Raw genomic sequence first — 16263 nt, 5'->3', positions numbered from 1 at the left:
AAAAATGGGGTGACACATTTTCTCTACAACTGCTCAGATCCGCTCACGTGTTGTCCACGTGTCAGATGTTTCGCCCATCAGATCACTAGATCGTACGGAGCGATCCCCACAGTTCGCTGGGTATTTCCAATTCCACCAGATTTGCTCTGCTGCCATGCTCCACCCGCGCTAATGGTTTCTCTCAGCAGGTCGCTTCAATGAGCAGCGCAACCTATTGAGAGGGGGCTGTGTAAGGGAGTGATATTCTCCTTCAGGAATATCAAACACGTGTTCAGCATGGTGGAAACACCACACCAATCTTTGATACACCTCGCCAACCTATGTCACCAGCTCGCAACACGCTACGAGATCGCTCCATAACAGTTCGTATCATCATACAGACCGATCTACAGCATGATTCATCTTATCTTCTAGAAGTAATCATGAAGGAATCTACATGTGTGCAAATCACTGCCGCCAGCTACTGACCACTGCCGCAAGCTACTAAGCCAGGCTACTAATCCTCATAATTACAGCAGACCTATAAACACAGTTCTCACACGCCTCCACAATCTTAACCCTACATCTGTGTTATCCTTTACACGTGTTAGGTGAGGATACACTTGGATCACCTATAAATACTCTTCATGTGAACTACGCCAGACCTGATTCTTCTTTCCCCCCAGAATCTAGAGAAGATATGTAGGTAGTTCGCTCCTCGATGAACTCGGTCTCAACTATAGTCTAATCCGTTCTCCCCCTCCCTGTGTATGTAAAGGAAGCACCAAAACACACCTTTACAATGTGCCAGAAAGCTCTTCGATGGAGTTGACAAGGTTTTGATAGTACCAAAGGGTGCTGCTATCCTGTTAAGTACTTGTACATCATAGAGGGAGTCAGAGGCCACTTCTACATTCTTCACGTTCGAATCCAAGTAAACCCCCACTCCAATTTCAATTTCAGTTTCAGTTCCTGGAATAAAACTGAGGGAATACCACCACTACCGGTAAAGGTTGCCAGCACGCGTCCTTGATTGTCTCTAATTACATGGAGGTTCCATACTCCATCACTGATTAGCTCACTAAGCTTAGACCAAAGCCAATCATCTTCAGCATCGTGTGAAGGAACATCCTTTTAAAAGGCTTGGGGAACCAATCTAGAAGCTTTGCGGTTGTCAAATACTTATGGAAGGATTAAATTTAATAATGACCGTAGCTCCTTAAGATCATTCTGCAATAGAATTGAACTAACTTATTAGATAATTAACAACAAATGAAATTAATTTTAAAAAAAATGTACAACCAAGTGAGAAGTTCATTAAAACTTTGACAACACTGGGTTTTATTAAGGGGCATGGATCAGTTCCAACTTCAACATTAAGGGTTCCATTCGTAAAGAGGAAATGGGTTACTGTGAAGTGTGAACCATAACTATATTAAACAAGTATTTTCCGTATGAAATGTCGACGCTTAAGATTTTCCAAACAGATGAAGAAAGGATTTACCGGTGTATTGATGTTCAATCAATTTCAAGTAACTAGCCAAATTAACCAATCACTGAGAGGCAGGAAGCCATAAAAAAATGCATCAAGAGATACCCACAATGCTAAAAAATGATGCATATACCATTCGAAAAATAGCATAAATTACACTAGCACAAATTTCAATATAAAGTAAGGTAAAAAAAATGCACTTTGGTTCGTTGCTTATTTATTTATTTATTTCGAGCTGCAAATACATCTCTAATTATTACACATGAGATGATAACTTGTGATGGAGTGCCTGCAAGAAGTAAACGCGTTGGCAGTGATATCTATCGAGATCTTGCACTAGAACTGATTCCCTATCTTTCACTCGTTGTGCTTCGTCGATTATGATATACTTCCAATCAATTCTTGATAGCTTTGACCGATCGTACAAAATAAACTCATATGTGGTCACAAGCACATTAAATTTCAACACACAGACCTCTTGTAGGACAAGTATCAGCATTAGAAACATTACTGCACCAGATGCCATATCAGATCATAAAAAGGAAAAAGAGAAAGTATCAGTCTCTTACATGAGAAAATCACTTTTAGAGCGCTAACCACTGAACTGCGAATGAAGCCTGCTCGGAAGGGAAGCTCAACGACTGTTGATCCTTTCAGCCGACATAATAAATGCATGACACAGACGGAAGCCAACTATCCAACTCACTCTGACATATACTTAACGGTCAGAAGTCAAAGATATTCAGTGCTGTGAGATATAAGTGGAAAAAACCCCAGATCCTATCAGATGCGCCTGACATTCCAGTTAACCAAAACTGCATTTGGGACAATTATAAGATGTAGCCCAAAGTTGCCTTTAAACTCCATCAAGTATGCAATTAGTGCCATCGCCTGTTTGAAATATAGCAATTAGAAGTTTCAAATACTTCATCAGTTGCTTTAACCAATTTTCTTCTTAATATTTAATAAACATTATAGTTACTGATAAAGTTGAGTCTATCAACTACAGTCACAGCTGATCCTGCACAAAGCCTGGCAAAAAAGATGTCTTCTACTTAATACCTAAGCATCAGTACATACTTTTAACACCTGAGACTAAGAATGTGCTACTATATTCCAATTATTTCGTTCCACGTGGGCTTGAATGTGAGTGATATTTTATCAAACGGAACCAAAAGAACATGATACAATAGATGAAGTTGAAATCAGTTGCTAAAACCACTTTATATTTTTTTTGTTTTGAAAAGGTAAACGATCAATATATATATAAACTATATAAAAGAAAATTACAATATAGGATGAGATATCCTACTAAGAACCGAAAAAAAGACAACAACAAGGAAAAGCAAGAAATACAACAGTGATTAAACATCTCAGATGATATCCTCCCAAGAAAAAGCAAAGGACCCGAATGGTATCTCCTTGAACTCTTTCCACCGCTTACACCAAAGGAAAAGTAATCATTTGTTGTGAAGAATCAAATGTGCAACGTCAAGGCTTCTATCCTCAAAATGTCTCCAGTTTCTTTCCAACCATATACCCCATAGTATCGCAAAGGGAATGATACTCCACAACTTTCTCTTAGTGCGGGTAGGGGATCATAAACTAGGCCACATCATCAGAAGATCACAAACAGATCGAGGACACACCTAAACATCATCAAAAGATCACAAACAGATCGAGGACACACCTTAGAGATTGAACCAGATTGAATAAAATAGTTCCAAATGGCATAAGAAAAAGGGCAAAGGATTCTCTTGAATCTTAGCAAAAAGGGCAAAAATTAACAATAATCATTTTCCTTTTCCGAAGATTGTCAATGGTTAAAATTCTACCCAAAACCGAACACCAAGTGAAGAAAGAAACCCGAGACGGAATTTTAGCCCTCCAAATGAATCTCCAAGGATAAACAATGTATGATAGGATATGAGGTTGGTTAGGTGAGGCAGCAAGGAAGGTTGAATACCAAGATCTAACAGTAAATATACCTTTGGCATCATGGGCCCAAACCTCTTGATCATCTTCGAGAGTGATATTAGGCAGAGACCCTAATCTCGCCATCAAGGTAGCCAAATCATCAATCTCCTAGTCATTAAAAGTATGTCAAATGTCTGAGATCAATGTTCCATGAGGCAGTACCATCTATCATAACAATAAAATCACTAACCGGCTGATTCTTCCTGTCTGACATGGCATAGAAGTTCCCAAAATTCCTACTCAAGGCTCTATCCCCATTCCAAACATCCTCCCAAAATCTGACTCTATCCCCTTTGTTGACTTTATAGGAGATATTCTTCCTATAGTCCTTCACTTCTTTCATAATCCCTTTCCAAGCTCCACACCCATAGGGGATCGTCACATCACGGCTCTCCCACCTAAAAGGACTCAAACCATACCTGGAGACAATAATTCTCCTCCATAGTCTCTCACTCTCATTACTGAACCTCCACAACCACTTACTCAAAATGGCACGATTCATAAAACGGGTATTCTTTATACCAATGCCACCTTGATCCTTAGAAGTACACACCCTATTCCAACTAACAAGATGGTAGTGATGTGCCTCCTCGGAATCACCCTATAAAAAATCTCTCAAAATCTTATCCAACCGCTTAGTAACACTCAGTAGTGCTCGAAAGATAGACATTAAATAAACGGGTAGACTAGACAAGGAGCTTTTAATGAGGACCACTCTACCAACCTCTCCAAGAAGCCAACTTGCGCTCATATCTCTCTATAACCGGGTCCCAAATAGAAACATACCTATTCGCACCGCCCAAAGGAAGATCTAAGTAAGACGCCGGAAGAACACCAGGAGAGCACCCCAAGACACTGGCAAGCTGAACCGCACTATTACTCCCTCCTACACAATACACCGTGCTCTTAGCAATGTTGATCCTCAAGCCCGATACGACCTCAAAACAAGCAAGAAGACCTCTAAGGTATCTAACTTGATTCACCTCATTGCCGAAAAAGATGATAGTGTCATCTGCAAATTGTAAATGGGTGATCTTAATATTGTGTCTCCCCACGGAAAACCCCGACAAAACACCCCACTCACTGGCTCTTCGAATAATCCGACTCAAAGCTTCCACTACTTTATATGGTAGATACTAACCTGTACAGTCTTCGCAAGACCCATCTCATGTGCTCCAGTTCCTTTTAAATTATAATAATTATACAACGAAAGCATCCATTGCAATCCAACCTGGAAAGGAAACAACAGACAACTCAAGATGTTTCATAGCACAAGTGCAGAATAAGTAATTAAACCTATATAAAAGAAAAAAAAAACAAGGAAAATAAATTATGAGGTCGCAACCTACAAGTTGATAGTCTCTTAGAGTGCCACATCGTAGCATTGAAGGTTGCCTTATGACCTTTTCGTTCACAGCATGTGTGAGATTATAATACCTATAAATTATAATAAGTAGAGAGTTAATTATCAAACAGAAAACAAAATGAGAACCATGTTTTTAGGCATATACAAACTATAGCATCATATGCATTTTAAGAGTATAATAAACTGTAGTCCTACTGCTTCATAGAGTTTCTGGACCTTTTTATCAATAAAATTATCTGTGCAGAGGGACAGTGGGTGTCAGCATGTTTGAGAGGGGGTGGGGGGGGGTAGCCAGCCTAAAGCAAAAGCAAGCAGCTCTATTTTCCACTGGCACAACACGTTTATTACCATCAGATAATGATGCCCCTTGCAAAATGTTGAGGCACTACAAACAAAATTGAAGAGACACTAGTCAGAATTTTCTGGCCCATCAATATTGGTTTATAACTTTATAAACTGAAGTACTATGCATCATCCATTTCCGGGAACACCACAATTGGTAGTTTATACTCTAATGTTTACATAGAAAAATAAAGGCTGAACCTTAAAGCAGTTGCAGACCTTTTTTCTTTCATATATACATATATTGATCTATGATTATGTACTTACAACCAAAAGAGAAAATAGAAACTCAGTTTTATCAGTGAGCTCTGTAAACATTGCTCTTGAAATCCCTAATTAATTTCTCCTTTGTTACTTTCATCTAAGCCTCTATACAACAATAGTCAATAAGATGAACTTACTTGTTAATTGATGGACTGTCCTTGGGGGAGTTTATTTCAGAGAATTGGTTTCTAATCATCACTTCCTCTCCAGCGCATGCCGCTGCTGCCTTAACTTTGTCCTAATGTTAAACGTGGTAATCATTTGAAAGACACAAAATCTAGACAAGCCACAGAAGATCTTAGAACATGGGAAGCCATAGACAAAATAGAAGAATAAAGAAGGATAAGAAACATGCCTGAGAATGGGCAGCAGCAGCAGCAGCAATTGCTGCCTCTACCACCTCCTGATTCTTGGTAGCTGTTATCTTCCCACACAGCTTATGCAGATAATCTTCTGTCTGAGACAGATAGGATGAGAGAATGGAATACCACTGAGCTGCATCACCTGGAACGCTGGTCTGTTGCTCTAATAACATCTCATGGTACCCCGTGCCGGCTCATCCATTAGGCGAGTTAGGCGGCCGCCTAAGGCCTCAGATTTGGAAGGCCTCAAAATTTCCTTGTTTCTCCTTGCACATGTTTGATATTACCATTTTTTTAAAAGGCAAACAAAACACAAAAAAGGACAATGTCGTCTATTTGTTTTTTCCAATTCTCCCCACTGCACTAAATTTCGGGAATTGAATTGGTTTAAAGGAAATAATATCCAGTGGTCCACTACATAATTTGTATCTCAAAACTATATGCCAAATCTGATGGCTAAAAACACGTAGTAGTCTAATTTTTTGTGGGAGTGTCCTCATCTAGTTAGACCTCTTAACTAGAAAGAATAAATGGAAATAGAAAATCCCACGTTTAATGCAAAATCTCCACATTCTATGGCACCTTTTCCACTTCTTCTTAAGTTAATTAAAGACAAATTTAATTATCTCTTTCTCAACGTCTCTCTCTCTTACTACTTCCATTTTTCACTCCCAAACCATTGATATCTTAAAATCACATTCTCACAATCTCACAAATTGGTATTTAATACTTTTGTATTTGGAAGGTAATCAATTTATACTCTTTAATGTGAAATTGATAATTTCTTTTTTGATATGAATCTATTATTTACATATTATTCTCTGTTGTCAATTTCAGAAATTCTTTGCATTTTGCCTATTAACAGAGAGTTACACACTAAAGAAATTAAAAGGGCACTAATTTTCTCGTAAAATCGGTGATTTTGTTCTTTTCTCTTGTTCATTATTTTTTGATGTCCTTTTATTGTAAGTATGTCAAGAAAATTTGATTCTGGATATACCAAACTCAAAAAAGAAAGAGAAAAGAGGAAGAATTGATTCAATCAAAAAGGGGCTCTTCTTAAGTATGTCACTAAAACTAAAGAAAATGTGCCAACTAGTTCTCTGAAGAGTTAGTAAATGAGCCACCAAGTCAATTTAACACAATTAGAAAATAACGAAAAGACCGGAACAAATTGATGGAGATGAAAATATTCTTGATAATGAAATGCATAGTTCACATATTCTCAAGAAAATGAAGGTCTTAATGACAATCTAGAATTTGGACCTTCAAATATATATGATCCAAAGCACTGGAAAAATGTTAGTACAAACTTGAGAGATTTTTTGGTTGAAAGAGCTCCAATTAGGGAGGAGTTTGGTTTTAATTATCCTAAAGATGAGAATGCTAGGCATTTTTCGAAAGACAGCTCAAAACTAAATAGTCGAGGCACTTTGAGAGGACATGGCTTGTCTACTCAAAAGACTTAGATAGAGTGTTTTGTTTTTGTTGCAAATTGTTTAGTTCTAACAGATAGCATGAGTCAATTAGCTAGTAAAGGAAGTAAAGATTGGAAAAATATTAGTAGTAGTCTCCAAAAACATGAGTTAAATCGGAACACGTTAAGCTGTATGATTGTTTGGGCAGATTTAAAAGAGAGGTTGAAAAAAAAGGTAAAACAATTGATAAAAAAGGTACAAGAACAAATTGAGATAGAGAGGCAAAGATTGGAGAGGTGTGCTATTGAGAATTATTGCCTTAGTGAAAACTCTTTGCAACAAACAACTTGGCTTTCCGTGGTACAAACGAAGCTTTATGAAGAAAATAATGGAAATTTTTAGGCATGATTGAAATGATTGCAGAGTTTGATCGTAATAAAAAGAACATATTCGTCGTTTTTCAACATGGTGAAATTCATACTCATTATCTTGGTCATAATATACAAAATGAATTGATAAGTCTATTAGCACTTGAGGTTAAAACTATGATAGTTAAAAAATTAAGGAAGCAAAGTACTTTTTAATCCTTGATTGTATCCTCGATGTAAGCCATCAAGAACGAGATGTCTCTTTTGTGCTACGGTGTGTGGATATTTCATCAATCCGATAAAAGTTGAAGAACACTTTTTAGAATTTTTAGTAGTAGATGATACATCGGGGAAAGGACTTTTGATGAACTTACAAATGCAATAAAGAATCTTGAGCTCGATATTAATGATGTAAGAGGGCAAGGCTATGATAATGGAGCTAATATGAAGGGGAAAGAACGAGGAGTACAAAAAAGACTATTAGAAGTAAATCCTAGAGCATTGTATATCGCCTTGTGGTTGTCCGCATCTTAATCTAGTGCTTTGTGATATGGGTAACTCTTGTCCAAAATTGCAACGATATTTACACAATTTTTCTCTTCTTCGACAAAGCGTTGGAAAATTTTAGAAGAAAATTTAGGAAAAGACAATGTACCAGCTTCACACTTAAGTCATGGTCTCCAACACGATGGGAAAGTTGGTTAACAATGTTAAAGCAATAAAATACCAAGCTCCTCGGTTAAGAAATGCTTTATTGCAATTAGCAAAAACTAGTGAAGATCCTAAAACAAAAGTGAAGCCGAGTGTCTAGCAACTTATGAACTTGAAAACTTTGAGTTTTATTGGGCATGATCATTTGGTATGATATATTAATTAATTGTTTTCAAAAAAAAGCTTGCAATCTAAAGACATGCAAATTGATATTGTTATAGCTCAGTTAAAGGGTCTTATTTCATTTTTGAAAAATATAGGAAAAATGGTTTTATTTCGCTATGATTTCAGCTAAAGAGATTGCACTTGAAATGGAAGTAGAACCTGTATTTTTAAGGTTAAGAGGGAAAAACAATTTGATGAAAATGACAATGATGAGGCAACAAAATTTGAAGAAGCTTTTAGAATTGATTTTTTTTTCTATATATAATTGATCGAGCTCTTTCTTCCATTAAAACTAGGTTTGAAAGCAGTTTCAAATGTATGAAGATGTATTTGGTTTTTGTATGATTTAAAGAAGTTGAAAGCATTGGATGAGACTAGTTTGAAAAAAATATTGTCTAAATCTTGAAAGTTCTTTAAGACATTATATGGTTTCTGATATTAATGGCCTAGATTTGTTTCATGAGTTAAACATTGCGAAAGAGGTTTTACAAACTAAAAATAATTTGCCTATTGAGGCTTTAAGTTTTTTCCAAAGAATTAATTGTTTTCCGAATGCTTGCATAGCATATAGAATATTATTGACGATACCCGTAACTGTTGCTTCTGGTGAAAGGAGCTTTTCAAAACTAAAATTGATAAAATCTTACTTGAGATCCACTATGTCACAAGAAAGACTTAATGGTTTAGCTATGTTATCTATTGAAAAGAATATGTTTGAAAAACTTGACTATGATAATTTAATTGATGTCCAGCTCAAAAGGTGAGAAAAATAAACTTTAAATGATGCCTTGATTTGCTTGGGTTGGTTCATATTTATTTCCCTCTTCTATTTTGCTACTAGTGCTATGATATGTTTCTTTTTTCCATTTTGCAGTTGTGTTGTTATATGTTCAGTAGACTTTAAATGATTCGAAAGTCTTTTATCTCAAAATGATGGGTGATTACCATCATTATCTCGCTGAGTTTAAAACTGGTCTTTGAACGTAAAGAAGCAATTATGAGCTGGATACTCTAGGGAGGAGTCATACAAGGACAACACTTTAATTATGCAGCTCCTGAGAGATAACCTCACTTTGTGGACCTCTGACATGTAGGATGATGGGCCAGACGAGATAAGGAGGTAGTTTGTTGTTTTTATGTGCTTTGATTGTCAGAAATATAAAGCATATGTCTAGTTGAGCTGCTGCTTCATTCTTCCAAGCTATTGCTCATCAATACTTGTCTTTTATTGGAATTATTTGTGAATGTATTGAGACCGTGAAATCAGCTTATTATGATTGATTTATGGTGTTTGCATGAATTGGATATGAAATGTTGGAATAAAAAAAAAAAACTTGTCAATGAGTTTAGAAAAAAAGGCCTCACTTTGGATCGTCGCCTAAGGCCACATCCACCCTTGAGCCGGCCCTGATGGTACCTATCAACATCATTATTCTTCAAAGCCTCCATCCTTCTAGTCCGGTCTTCATCCTTCCGTTAAGAGAACTCCCTCAATATTCTCTCATGATATTTGGCAACTCCTTTGTTGCGTGCAGTTTAGTTCGTGCATCACGTATGACCCAGTGAGCCTCAAGAAGCTTTTTACGCCACAGGAAAATGGATTTCAATTGCTTCTCTCTCATGAACTTTTTAGAGAGGTGTACTTGTCTGGAAAGATCCACGCGCTGTCGCTCATATTCTCTAACAAACTTCCGATACGGTCTTTCAGGCATTGCCATTATTTCCTGCTGCTGCTGATCAACTTCATCTCTTAAACGTGGCTGAAAATCTATAAGTCGAAGCTTCCTTGCATAGTACAAAATATCCCGATATATCCCTATATTTGGGGATATATATCCATATTTCATAAAAAGATATATAAATATCACGATATGTTCAGAGATATATACGACTGCAAATATCAGTGATATTTTAACGATATTTGTGATATTTGCGATATTTTGAGATATTTTGTGTATATAATAATTTTATTTAATATTTACCATTATATTTCAAATAAATATAAATAATGTATCATGATATATTAAGAAATATCCAAAATATCTACGATATTTGTCGATATTTTGGATATATCCACGATATTTGCATGTAAAACAATGTCAAATATCCCTAAAGAGGAGGATATATCCACGATAGATATCCAAAAATTGAATATCGATAAATACTCATATCCTGATATTTTGTACTATGCTTCCTTGTAACCGAAGAACAAAAGGACTAATCCTTTTCTTCTTTCCAAATTTACAGTTAGTAAACCGCCAATTTTTCTGAGATTCTCAGTTTTCCTTTGTATTAAGCACTTCCATGCCTTCCTCAAAGAGCAGATCTTTCACATCGTATGCAAGTGTGAGGATATTTGCATTGGTAGTAGCTTCCGAACCAAAGGAATCGTGCTTCCTGGTAAAGAAGGGCACATCAAAAAGTGGTCCAGGATACTATCTCGTGACCATAACGTCTTTCGGCTGAGGAGTAGTGCCTGTTTGAGAAGGGTTTTTAACTTGTCAAGCATCTGATACAACACCCTGTGGAGGAAGGGCCTTCAACATATCTGCTGTCAAATCACCTTTAACAAAAATATTTTGATGCAAACCTCATTCACCTTCCGCCTCAGATTTTACAGAAATTGTGGTATTCGGCCCTTTCTTCCCAGCAGATGTCCCCCAATCCAATGGTTCTTTCCCCTGAGCTACATCAAGACAATCTCTCAGATTTCTACAGGTCGTGTATAAAATACAAGTAGAATTTTGATGTGTTACAGAAAACAAAAAATTGAATGAGAGAAACATCTACGTATGTAAATAAAATCAAAATGAAACAAAATATGGATATGCTGTGAGAATAGTAAGAAATTATAAGGTATGATTTTGTCATCCGGTCTGGTCTCAGTCCTTTACATCATGCAAATCCATAAAACTCGTGATCGTACACAATGCTGACATGGAAAATATACAATGATGAAAGGTGAAATTATACCCTACCTATATGCATCATCCTGAATTGTGCCCAATCCTAGCACCAGGCATGTGATATCATCAGGCTGAATACCCTTCTCCTCCATCTGGTTATATAAATGAAGAGCAATTTTTGGATCACCCATTCTGCGATATCCAGCCATTAGAGCAGAGTGAGTCACTACATTAGGAGTGGCAGTCTTGATTATTCTATCAAATAAATTGCGTGTTTCGTCCTCCCGCTTAGATTTACAATGCCCATGTACTAGACAGGTATAGGTAAAGATATCGGGTGTTATGCCCCTTTGCTCCATTTCTCTATAGAAATCCAAAGATGTCTTCGTATCTCCAATTCTACAATATCCAGCTAAAATGGTAGTGTAAGCTATTTTGTCAGGTACAATACCCTTTACAATCATTTCCTTGAACAACTTCAACGCTTCATACATTCTTCCGCCACAACAATATCCACTTACAAGAATAATGTATGTTACAGCATTTGTTGTTATCCCATCGTTCAACATCCTCTTCCACAAATTGGAAGTCCTCTCCAGAATTAACTGATAATTTTCCTTGGCGCTATTTGATTTTAATTCTTTGAATAGCCCATTGATAATTGCATTATAAGTAAACAAGTCTGGAATAATACCTTGGTCTTGCATTTCATCCATAACAAAATAGCTTCTTCTAGACGCCCTTTTTGGCAGAATCCATCAACAATAACAGTGCAAATAACAATGTTCGGCCACACTTTACTCCTTGTTTGAAAAGACTCAAGGCTTTATCTAGGCCTCCAACTTTGTAGTAACCATGTAGTACATACATTGGTATATCTGTAAACATCAGGACACAAGTTCTTTCCAAGCATCTCATCCATGACCTTACACACCATATCCATGAACATCTGGGGATACTCCACAACTCTTCATTTCTTCCATAAGCCTCACAGCCTCATTTACCTTCCCTTTACTACAAAGCCCAAAAATGACAGCATTGTAACAGGTGCTACTAAGATGTTCGTCTCTTTGTCTCAACTCACTTCGTAGGTTCAGTGCGGACTCCACCATCCCATTTCGGCAAAGCCCGTGAAGATACGTGCCATATGTCACAACAATTAGGCCCACCCCACATCTCATCATTTCTTCTAGGATCTCAGTAACTTTGCCTATGTATTCACAACAGCTTGTGTACAATAAAAATTCAACACAATAGTGTAAGTGTAATCATTAGGGGTCCTTAATTCTTCACAACATCAAAAACACTCGTAATGTATTAAACCTTGTTACCCTCAACCAAACATTTAAGCATGAAATTACACGATAAAAGACCTAAACAAAATTAAGGGAAACAATAATGCGGGCTTAAATTCCCCAACACTAGAATTCTGGACATATAAGGTTGACTCAAAATGTTAGAAGTAGAAGAAGAACTTTTATCCGATCTGAAGTCACCCCTATTTCTTGTTATTAACTTTTCTATGTAACTGTGAGTTGGGAACCAAGAGGAGAAGTTTTACTAGTATACTGCATAGCAGTGGGGGCGTGAGCGAACAATTGGAAGGGCGTGGAGAGTGGAGAGGGAGAAGGAGAGGGAGAGATTGAAAGGGATTGAAGAGTGGAGAGAGAGACGAAGAGAAGAGATGAGGACAGACAGAGACCAACCAAGTGACATTTTGGCCACATACCCCCAGCCCAAAATGTTCGCTCTGCTCAATTGATTATCAACGTCCACAAGAAAATGGTTAAACAGTAAGAGGAACCCTGGACAGTCCGACACATATCAGACATGGATTTACCCTGGTGTGAGAGATCACATTGTTGGAGGAACCCTGGACAATAACAGGGAATAAGAACAGATTTGTACAACATGTAGGTCACAATGAGATGAAAACACTGAAAAACATGTACTTCAAGCTTCATAGCAATTATCTGTTTTCTTTCATTCTTTCTAACTGATTTTGGTCTCCAATTCCATCTTAATTTTTTGTTGGTATACATATTCTTTTTACACTCGGGGGAGTTGCACATTCTTGTACAGAATGGTATTTGAAGGTGCCTCATACTCCTCCTTGGCCCGTCTCCTCACTTGTATACACCAGCTTTGAACATTATGTTGTTTGTGGTCTTCTACGGTACAAGGACCACACTGCCAGTGTAGAACCCCAGTAATAGACTAAAAGACGTCAAAGTGGTTACCATCAGATACAGAACCATGAGATGAATGAATGCTACGCGCTTAAGTGGTTAGTGCAGAGGATGATAGGGAAGGGGTTGCTGAAGGAGTTTACCATAGGGAAAGGGAAAGAGGAGCAAGTACCCGATCAGGGGAGGATACTGGGGACGATCAACGTCATTTTCAGCGGGGAGATATTGAGTCACAACGCCTATCAAGATAGGATAAGACGAACGGTGAGCATCCATCAAGTTCATGAAACATCTAGACATTCGCGGCCAGCCCCATGGTTTGCAACGAAAAGGGGGAGCATAGTGTTTACTGAAGCGGACCTAAAGGCGGTGGACTCCCCGCATGAGGACACGTTGGTAATCACAGTGGCAATAAGTAACTACATGGTGAAAAGAGTGCTAGTAGATTGTGACAACGTTGTAGATTTGTTGTTCAGGGGGACAATGGAGGAGATGAAGATCGACAGAAAACAGTTGAGACCATTGCAGACCAATTTGTACGGATTCAATGGAAGCATGATTGAGCCTTTGGGAGAACTCTTGCTCCCAGTGACAACGGGACTAGTGACAGTGTTCTCTCGATTCAAAGGGGTGGACACCAATTCGCAGTACAATGCCATCCTAGGGAGGCGGTGGATTCACGAGATAAAAGCAGTACCATCCACTTACTACCAGGTGATCCGATTTCCCACACCGACAGGGATGTACGAGATTCGCAGTGATCAAGTGATGGCGAGGAATAGTCATCAAGGGACAGTGAAGAGATTGATCCGAGGGGATGAAGGAGAGACATCGAACCCTAGGAAGAGGCAGGCATTGCAATTACAGTGTGCCTCTGCAAAGGGGGAGGCGGAGACGACGGCAGCGCCGAAAACTCTTGATGAGATCGAGATAGTGAATTTGGGTGTGGGGGAAGAAGAGAAGTTTACTTCAGTAGGGACTGGTTTACCCGAGGAGTGGAAGAACAAACTGGTATAGTTCCTCTCTAACAACAAGGAGGTCTTTGCTTGGACAATAGAGGATGTCACCGGGTTGGATCTAGATTTTGCATGTTATCGTTTGCACATGAGGGATGATGCGAAGCCAGTAAGACAAAAATTGCGAGGCGTGAGACCGAAGTATGCAGAGGGAATCCGCGAGGAGGTTGCAAGATTGAAAAGAGCAGGAATAATACGAGAAGTGGAGTTCACGGATTGGTTGTCTAACATAGTCGCGGTACCAAAAAAGAATGGCAGGGTGCGTATGTGTGTTAATTTCACAGATGTCAACTCAAAGTGCCCTAAAGACTGATATCCCATGCCGCGGGTGGACGAGCTAGTGGTTCGAACAGCGGGGTTCAAAATATTCTCATTCATGGATGCGTCGATGGGGTATAACCAGGTCGAGATGTATGGGCTGGATCAAGAGAAGATGACATTCATAGTGGAAAGAGGTACATATTGTTATACCAGGATGTTGTTCGGATTGAAGAATGTTGGGGCCACTTTTCAACGGTTGGGAGAGAAAATGTTCGAGAGCAAGATCCGGAAGGGAATCGAAATATATATAGATGACATGGTGGAAAAGAGTATGTCGGAGGAAGAGCACCTGGAAGGCCTGAGGGAGACATTTAGCATACTGCGAACACACAATTTAAAGCTCAATCTAGAGAAGTGCGCATTTAGGGTAACCACAGGGAAGTTTATGGGATACATAGTGAACCATCGAGGAATAGAAGCCAATCCTGAGCAAATACGAGCGCTGATAGAGATGCCATCACCGCAGAATATCAAAGAAGTACAACGGCTAGCTGGACGAGTCACGACATTGAACCGGTTCATTTCTAAGTCGTCAGATAAGTGTAGACTGCTGTATCGACTATTAAGGAGTACGCCGAACTTCGTCTGGACCAAAGAATGCAAGGATGTGTTTCAAGAGTTGAAGGGTTATTTGGGCAAGGCGCCTTTACTGTCGCGGCCAGAACAGGGAGAGAGATTGTATTTATACTTGGGGGTTACAGAGTACACAGTAAGTTCAGTCCTGGTCCGAGTGGTGGATAAAGTTGAAAAACCGGTATATTTCCAGAGTAAAACCTTGTTTGATGCTGAGACCAGATATAGTAGAGTGGAAAAGTATGCCTTGGCATTGGTCTTCTCAGCATTGAAGTTGAAACCTTACTTTGACGCACATTCGGTAGTGGTGGTGACAAATCTGCCCCTCAAACAGGCACTGAAAATAGAGAAGTCTGGAAGAATGCTAAAATGGGTAGTGATGCTGAGTTCTTATGAAGTTCAGTATCAAATAAGGACTGTGGAGAAAGCACAGGCAGTGGCTGAGTTTTTGGCAGAGTTCCTAACGGAGGATCCTACATGGGGAGAGGAGATGGTCATGGAGCCCGAGTGTGAGGGGGAGCCAGACTTGCTAGATCCCTGGGATAAGCAGAATGGATGGAGAGTATTCGCAGACGGTTCGGCCACGGACACATGTAGTGGAATAGGCGTAGTAGTGGGCATTCCCCATAACGACAAGATTGAGTTGTCAATGAAGTTAGGATTTGCGGCAACCAACAATGAATCAGAATACGAGGCGGTAATAGCATGGTTAGGAATGGCGGTGGATTTTAGGGTGCACGAATTGACGGTATACTCATATTCAAATTTGGTGGTGTGCCAGGTAAATGGAGGGTTTGTTGCTAAATGTGCACGA

The 16263-nt window shown here is 38.7% G+C and overlaps 1 protein-coding gene and 1 long non-coding RNA gene across 5 annotated transcripts; both read right to left on the bottom strand.

Moving 5' to 3' along the window:
- Nucleotides 1–1647: 1647 nt before the first annotated feature.
- LOC147510054 (chromatin remodeling ATPase BRAHMA-like) lies at nucleotides 1648–6169 on the bottom strand. Of its 4 annotated transcripts, none has more exons than XR_015218723.1 (6): nucleotides 5776–6169; nucleotides 5558–5658; nucleotides 4798–4885; nucleotides 4590–4679; nucleotides 4235–4460; nucleotides 1648–2362 (listed from the first exon to the last, which is right to left on the bottom strand). XR_015218723.1 is itself a non-coding variant. In XM_086602120.1 (5 exons), the coding sequence occupies exons 1-5, from the start codon at nucleotides 5953–5955 to the stop codon at nucleotides 3070–3072; spliced, it is 510 nt and encodes a 169-aa protein (XP_086458246.1). In that variant the 5' UTR covers nucleotides 5956–6169; the 3' UTR covers nucleotides 1648–3069. The 4 variants fall into 4 exon arrangements, 2 of the variants coding, with proteins under 2 accessions (XP_086458246.1, XP_086458245.1); XR_015218722.1 differs by lacking the exon at nucleotides 4235–4460 and having other exon boundaries at nucleotides 1648–1981; nucleotides 2069–2362; nucleotides 5776–6156; XM_086602120.1 differs by lacking the exon at nucleotides 4235–4460 and having other exon boundaries at nucleotides 1648–3120.
- A 4422-nt stretch (nucleotides 6170–10591) lies between these two features.
- On the bottom strand, nucleotides 10592–12893 carry LOC147510053 (uncharacterized). The gene is made up of 2 exons (XR_015218724.1): nucleotides 11423–12893; nucleotides 10592–11130 (listed from the first exon to the last, which is right to left on the bottom strand). It is a non-coding gene; the product is annotated as an uncharacterized LOC147510053 (long non-coding RNA).
- Nucleotides 12894–16263: the final 3370 nt, after the last annotated feature.

Source organism: Coptis chinensis, chromosome 3 (genome assembly GCF_015680905.1).
Source record: "Coptis chinensis isolate HL-2020 chromosome 3, ASM1568090v1, whole genome shotgun sequence".
NCBI classification, from domain to species: Eukaryota; Viridiplantae; Streptophyta; class Magnoliopsida; order Ranunculales; family Ranunculaceae; genus Coptis; species Coptis chinensis.
The sequence above is the reverse complement of the archived record's forward strand: the minus strand, read 5'-3'. Positions and strand labels throughout refer to the sequence as shown.